General features: G+C 36.7%; 1 protein-coding gene across 1 annotated transcript; it reads left to right on the top strand.

Moving 5' to 3' along the window:
- The first annotated feature begins 3328 nt into the window (after positions 1–3328).
- LOC141637880 (uncharacterized) lies at positions 3329–7126 on the top strand. The gene is made up of 6 exons (XM_074447292.1): positions 3329–3417; positions 3524–3578; positions 4486–4516; positions 6269–6343; positions 6490–6594; positions 6774–7126. The coding sequence occupies exons 2-6, from the start codon at positions 3574–3576 to the stop codon at positions 6888–6890; spliced, it is 333 nt and encodes a 110-aa protein (XP_074303393.1). The 5' UTR covers positions 3329–3417; positions 3524–3573; the 3' UTR covers positions 6891–7126.
- Positions 7127–7569: the final 443 nt, after the last annotated feature.

The following is a 7569-nucleotide window of genomic DNA, read 5'->3' as shown; positions in this document are numbered from 1 at the left end:
TGATTTAACAACTATAGAGTAATAAAAATTCAATCTAACATTTAGTGACTTCGTACCAAGTTTGGAAAATAAACAACGAACATATGTCCATTATATTATACTCATAGTAAACATTTTCAGTTCAACCCCATTTACGCAATTATCTTGTCTTCCAACTAAAAAAAAACTTAATTTCACCATAATTGTAGTTTTTCAAGGGTTAAAAAATTTATCATTTCATATTTTTCAACATAAGAAAATTCAACACAAGGAAAAAGGAAAAAAATAATGATTATATTTCATGTTTTTTGCCGAATAAACGCACACACTTTGACAAACAATGATAAAAGTTGCTTTAACATAAAAATATTTGATAAAAAAATGTTTACTTATTTGGAAAACAAAATTCACGTTAATTAAAAAATATTTGTAATATTACCGTGTTTTATTTTCGGTTAAATTATCCTCGGAAACGTTTTTTTTACCAATTTGTCGCTTGCCATCAACTTTTTTTACCAATATGTCACTTTGCTTAGTTTTTTTACCAATTTGTCACTTAACCCCTAGTTTTTTTACCAATTTGGTCATTTGGCCCACACAATCATACCCACTCCAATCAATCTCCGTCACCGACTGTCCACTGGACCAGCCCTGCCAGTGGGGGACCGCAGCCGTACCCACCAAATCCCCGCTCATCATACCGAGCGATAACCCTGTCCCATTAATGTGCACATCCCTTACCGTGGCGGGTTCCACGGAGGGCGAAACTAGGGCGTGAAGCCACTCCCGCAAGTGACTCCACTCAGCTGAGGACGCACCTTGAGAACCAGAGACAAACAATCACAGACAGCTGCAATACAACAACAACCAACAAACTGTATACACCAACCGACTACCGCATATACGCTGCCACACAAACACAACCACAATACAACAACCATGACACGACAACCGACACACTAGACTATCCACAAAAACTGAGTAGACGAACCTACCTTTAAGCAACTGCAACCACTCCATGCCAACATACGAAATATCCAGCAATCAAGCAACACCTATATCCACAACACAATCATCTATCACTACCAAGCAAACCCTAATTTCAAAGACAAGGATACGGATGATGATGACGACATACCTACAAGAAGAAACCTGGCAAAAGACCGCTACCCGACTCAAGCTATGCCCTCCTAAGGCACAAGAACCTTCAAAGGCTTCCATGGAGGTTATATGGTGAAGGGAAGGGAAAGAGGCGACCTAAGGATCTGAAGGAATGAGGCGGAAATGATTTGCGGACTTAACAAAAACGCGATTATAAACCCTCGCTGAAAACCCGTTACTCGATCGAGTGGCCCACATACTCGATCGAGTGTCCCCTACTCGATCGAGTATCCGAGCTACTCGATCGAGTATCCGAGCTACTCGATCGAGTATCCGAGCTTATCGATCGAGTACCACACATAACTCACAACCCAAGGTAACTTTGGTACGCACTTCTAAGGACTATTACCGCTCCCAAGGTCAGTCAACGTTGGTCAAAGGGTCTCTAGAAGGGCGGGTATTACATATGGTCATTGGCATATGTCTTTCTCACGAGAGTTTACGTCTTATGTGGTTGAATGTAAGAGTCTTGGTCCTATCGGACACTAGAGGTGAGATGCAAGCCTTCTAGTTGCGATATGATCGTCGGGATTGATGCTCCCATCCGTTCTCATGGTGAGATGCAAGCCATGAGTGCGCATGTGACGTTAATAGCCACGCCCCGTGCAATGTTTGTTAGAAGATTTCCAAAGTAATGGCTATGGTTTTTAACTATACGTATTGCGATGATTGACTACTCGTTTATCTATCTCACACGACTTAAGTACTAGTTTTGTGTAATTTGGATAGTTGCATATGTCACATTTCATTGGAATTCGTGCTTGTGATAAACTAACCGTATCTATGTTCTTTCCTTTACTTCACTTATTTAAATATGCTTATGACATGCTCATTTGCTACCCTATCTCGTTTTCTCTTATTATTCTAACATGAATGATCTCATGCTTATTTGTTCAAGTGAATTGTATCCCGTATTTATTATGCCTTGCCTTATTTGAGTTCTTTGTTATGTTCATTTTGATATAATATGGCTGGGAGAACGCTGAGTTACTCCCCCACTGACCTGTGGCATGGCATTCATTTTTAATGAATGAACAGGTTGCAAATCGGTACTTATTTGGGGTGAAGACATGTGTGAGCTAGCGAGTACCTTGACCGTTGGATTTTTGTCTATCGTTATGCTTAGACTCACCTTTTAGACTTGTTATTCGTGGGTATCTTTTCCACCTTTTTTGCTAGACTTGGTTTGTAATAACCTAAGTTTGCTTATCATTGCGCTTGTTTCATTTTATTAGCTTGACTTGGGTGGGCTGCAGACAAGACTTAAGCCACTCCCGCATGTTAAACTTTAACTAGTAATAAAAAGTTTTTAAAATTTTTCATATTTTCCACATTATAGCTGGGTGTCACAATAAGCTAACCTATGAATGCCATGAAACTGGGTTCCACTAATGTAATTCTCGACAGCTGGGGCTACGGTGAATTTAGCTTTGGAATATAGATGATTTCTACATTTTAGCGGCTCGCAATCCTTCAAAAAAAAAAAAAAAAAAAAAATACCTTTTTAAGTAAGTTAAACAAGTACAAATTCGAAAATACGTTTAGTAGAATCGTTAATTATCTCTCCTTCCCAAATATCATTTGGAATCAATTTCTTCTCCGTCCATGGCTTCCAATAACCCTCATCGGGTTGTAGAGTTATTTGTTGCACATTGCATCCTCCTCTTCAATCCCATTTTCAATCTCATCTCCAAAAATATTAGCATCTATAGGCGCTTCGTCAACATGATTAGTTGACATGCCAATTAGGATCCTCAACTTGACTAAGCATATTTGTGAATGACAAATTAAAGGATTGTAGAGTTGTTTGAGTAATTTCAAGATCTTGTTCAAGAGACATCAACTCGATAAACAAATCCATCGATGCGGCTTTTGATTGACACACAATTGCCTACAAAGCTTTCAAACTACGATCATTACTCAAGGATACAACTTTGTAACCTCTTACACTTGGGAATTTCATTTTGATATTAAGCTCAAATTTTGTTCTATAAAGTGATGACGTGAACACTATAAACCAAAATAGTTTCCAATGAACGCTAATTACCCAATTAATTTGCTAATTAACGTTAATTAACCAAAAAAATTCGAAAAATTGCGGAAGACCGAATACGGATTACGGAAACAGCCACACGCTATAGCGGATAAACCGACTTTGTTTTTGGCGAGTATAAATACACCGCCTTTAAACAAATTGACAAAAGCCTAAACATATACCTCGAAGATTTGGCATTCTTCAAAATCCCAAACCATCATAAACCCTAGAATCAAACTCCGGTAATTTCTTCCCTCGATTAATCTTCTAATTTCACAGTTCTTCCTTCTTTATCTTGTTTCTATCTCTAAGTAGATCTAATTAATAGTTATTGCGTTTAATTTGCAGGCGTTAATTTCAGCTTTTGCTCGTGCGTTTTCTTGATCTTGAGCTTCAACATGAGGTATGTAATTTTGTGTTTTTTTTTTTCGTTATTTGATTAATTCATTATCTCGTAATGTTGATGTGAAGATTGGTGTGACTTGAGTGAAGCCTTAGATACAATTTTGTGAGGATTTCATGTATCAATTTTTTTGTATGTTTGATTACGATTATTGCTGTAATGATTAGTAAAATACTTAATTTTGTGAGTATTTTATACGCTGGTTGGTTTGATTTAGCAAAAACCGAGCGGCATAGTTTCTGATGGATGGGAAATTAAGGTTTTGGGGATAGTTTGATACGGCTCGCAAGACCGTCTTATCCAAGTCTTGTAACAATTGATAAATTAGATAGTAGCTAGGACTGTCACGTTATTCCGCTTACTGGAAAATTACCAGTAGTTAAATAAATCTAGAATTGTATTGCCAGGTAAATTGAATATTACTCGGGTGTTGCTATTGTGGCTGGATTAGATTCTTTCGTTGGTCTAGAAAAAATGATGCTGGTGATGTTACTCAATAATTGACGATTAGTAAGTCCCGCAATGAAGAAAACAAACAACTATGTGCATTCAAAAGTTTATCACCCATTAAGGTTGTCAAACTTAGTTTGAAATAGAGCACTCACGTGCAAGTACTTACTGACACTATAAGCGATTTCTCTAATTTTTCTCGTGTAGTTCTAGTGTGCATTCTAAATTAATTGTGAATGCACACATTTGCTTGCAAAAATTGTATTCCTCAATCAGCATCATGTCTTTCAAAACTATGGTGTCACTTCTGTTCCACATTATCATCAGTTGCTTGCTGCCTTGCTACTATTAGATACTAACGGTTCTACTGTAAGATGCATACGTTCATTTAGGTTGGAATTTGATTTGAAACCTTGCCGTTGTCTTGTACTGATTAGTTTATTTTTTCAATTTGCAGTCGACCAATGGAGGAAGATACCGTCACCCCTGTAAGTGCAGTATTCTTTCAGCTTTTCTTACGACATTTTTGTTCTGTGTTGTGTCTGTTCACTTCTGCACTACATGATCTGATTTTTCTGTTTGAGAAGATATTTTCATCCTTGTGCATTATTTGAAGTAACCATTATCTTTACATCTTCACCTTTTTTTTTGGAAGTAACCCTAGTCCTTTATTGGCATGATTTTTAACGTTAGCAAGTGATGGAATATTTTACAGTTTAGTTTCATTATATCTCTCACCTCTCATATCCGTTTCATTATTCCTTTGTCTTTGGGCTCTTCATAAAATACCAACAGTTGTCCTTCCCACTTTATTTCTCTGTTCTCTTTGATTAATGATTCAACTTACTCTTCTATCAGAATAAGATGATGTTTCACTGTGGCCTGTCCATTAATCTGAAACGTACATGTTTATCAAATAAACCTCCATATTCATCAAGGCACACCCCCTTATTCATCACAATTAATATTCAATTGACCCAGTTTCTAGTGTCTATTCTCCCCTTATATTCACTAGCTTAAATTTGAAAGCGAGGTTGAAACTTGAAGTTGCTGTCAAGTCCCTACCTTCATGAAAAAATGTATTACACTGCATCATATCTTCTAATGGCTCCTAGGCAAAATACATGTTCTATCCACTGTTTCACAATGTCATTTTCCCACAAAAGTGAACTTGTAACTGTTGAAGTGTTTATTTATTAATACCATATCTATAGTAAGAGTCAAATGCCAGCATACATTTGTGTGGGAGAATTCAGTAGCAAAGGGTTCTGAGTTGAGGAAACGTTAATGGAGGAAGTGCTATTCAGAGAGTAGTAGAAGTGGTGGGTTTGCTGAACAGGGAAATTGAAGGTTGGTGATGGTTGAGTAGGAAGGAGGGAAGGTGGTGGAGAGAAAAACAAGGAAGAATTGTTGATAACGATTAGGTCATCAACGATTAATTCCAATTATAAATTTTTATCACCTATATGTAATAGTTATTGAACGAAATAGCTAATGCCACCTAACTTCTGTAAATAAAATGCAAACCGGCCTCTGAGAGATGTTTTACGTCAGGGTTATCTTCAGGAAAATGGTAAAATTTAAGGTACTTCACTCTTTTCCCTTTATTAGCACATTAGCCTGCATATATGTGACAAGTGGGGATATTATATCATAGATGATGCCTATATTATGCAGAGATTGCAAATGTGTGTTTTTTCTGTTTGGTTCGGCTGAGTAGCGCGTTGCGAAAATTCTTTTCACAATCCATGTCCCACCCATGTTTAAATCTGATTACATTCTCTTTCTTAGATGGACAAAGATAGAGACTCTGTGAAGTACAAATATTGTTTTGTATCTTGCAATTGGCTCTTTGGTGGACAGCTTTCAAGTAGTTGAATTCTTCATGGGTTTCGGATTTGTGATTATGAGATTTTTACTTTGTGAGTCTTTATCTCCTTTCCTCTATTTTTTTTTTGCGTCTCTTAAGTGGTCTTTTTTTTTTTCCTTCCTTTCTTTCTTTTGCTTCCTCTGGAAAAGTTTCCAGTGCATAATTTTCTCTACACAAACATTGTTGAAAATGTAGCTGTAGTAATTGTGTGTTATATTGCATATATTTACTTACCTTATGAACTAGAAACCATGGATCTTATGTATCTTATGTGCGACACAAGTTCTTATGCTTGATCTCTTGTTGGTTGCTATGGAATGTTGCTGTGTATTTTTTTAGATTAAAGTCTTCACATTGTTTCTTGCTACAGGGAAAGAACGAGGAGGAAGAGTTCAATACTGGTCCTCTTTCTGTACTTATGTCTAGTGTCAGGAAGAACACACAGGTATGCCACATCTCTAAGACCTTCTGGTTCTCTTATTTCTCAATTCAAGTCTAAAAGAAAAGCTTTTGGTCTATGTTTGTCATGTTTGGTCATTGATTGCTTCAATGTAACTAAGCTGATGTTCTTTGGATGTGCTTTATTGTCAGGTTCTGATCAATTGTAGAAACAACAGGAAACTCCTGGGGCGTGTGAGAGCTTTTGATCGCCACTGCAACATGGTTCTCGAAAATGTGCGGGAGATGTGGACTGAGGTTTGTCTTAGCCAACAACTTTGTCGATAGCTAGTTCATATTTTAAAACATGCTTAAAAATATCTATATTAGACAGTTTCATATGTAACACAAATCCATTAGTCGTATAATTTTAGAAGTTTCGCTAAAGAAGCTATAGAATTTTGCCCAGGTGCTAATATGCTGATCATGGTTTGCAGGCGCCAAAGACAGGTAAAGGCAAGAAGAAGGCTCAGGCAGTGAACAAGGACAGGTTTATCAGCAAGATGTTCCTCCGGGGTGACTCAGTAATCATTGTTCTGAAGAATCCAAAATAAGATGAACTCGCTTAACTTGTTTGGCCTTGATTGTCTGTTGTTTCTCCTGGAATGTTGTTAAACTAGTAACTTTGAAAGCTAGGACACGTTTGTGTAATCTGTGATTTAGTACTGGGAGGACGGTGCTTCAGCTTTACGCTGTGGTTTATGTTTAATTACGGCAGGCTTGGTATATTTTGATCAAGAACTAAAAAGTCATGAAGTGCTTAATCCTAATGCTTCATCATTCGCGCTGCTCATTGAGCTTCCTTCAATGCAAGTATTTTGTGTTCTGTTGCAAAAATATACTTCCTCCTAGTCTCCATTTTGTTCCCCTTTCATAAGGGCACAAGATTTAAGGAGCTTAATAAACAACTAATAAAGGAGTAAGGTGGGGTTTGTGAATTGGAGAGAGGAATGAATAAATATGAGTTAAATATGATAAAGCAAAGTATTAATTGTTTTCTCCAAAAATTAACCACATATTTTGATAGCCTCAAGTGCTTGATTAAACCGTCCAAATTAGGAAATGTAATTAGCTTACAAAATCAGAATTTCTCACCCAAATTAGATAATTATACAAACCAAGGTTGTTTAACAACCATTACATATGGAGATATACCTCCATTTACCAATAATTAACTGGGTAATAAATAAAATTACATAAGATTAGTGTTTTCTTAACTAAATACATATACTT

This window comes from Silene latifolia, unplaced genomic scaffold (assembly GCF_048544455.1).
Source record: "Silene latifolia isolate original U9 population unplaced genomic scaffold, ASM4854445v1 scaffold_154, whole genome shotgun sequence".
In the NCBI taxonomy this organism is placed as follows: domain Eukaryota; kingdom Viridiplantae; phylum Streptophyta; class Magnoliopsida; order Caryophyllales; family Caryophyllaceae; genus Silene; species Silene latifolia.
Note: the sequence above shows the minus strand (reverse complement) of the source record. Positions and strands in the feature narration are given on the sequence as shown.

Bases quoted from the DNA above. Each gene is read 5' to 3' on its own strand.
- LOC141637880 (XM_074447292.1), top strand. The intron at 4,517-6,268 runs GTAAGTGCAGTA...TTCTTGCTACAG, and splicing joins AGGAAGATACCGTCACCCCT to GGAAAGAACGAGGAGGAAGA. The intron at 6,344-6,489 runs GTATGCCACATC...CTTTATTGTCAG, and splicing joins GTGTCAGGAAGAACACACAG to GTTCTGATCAATTGTAGAAA.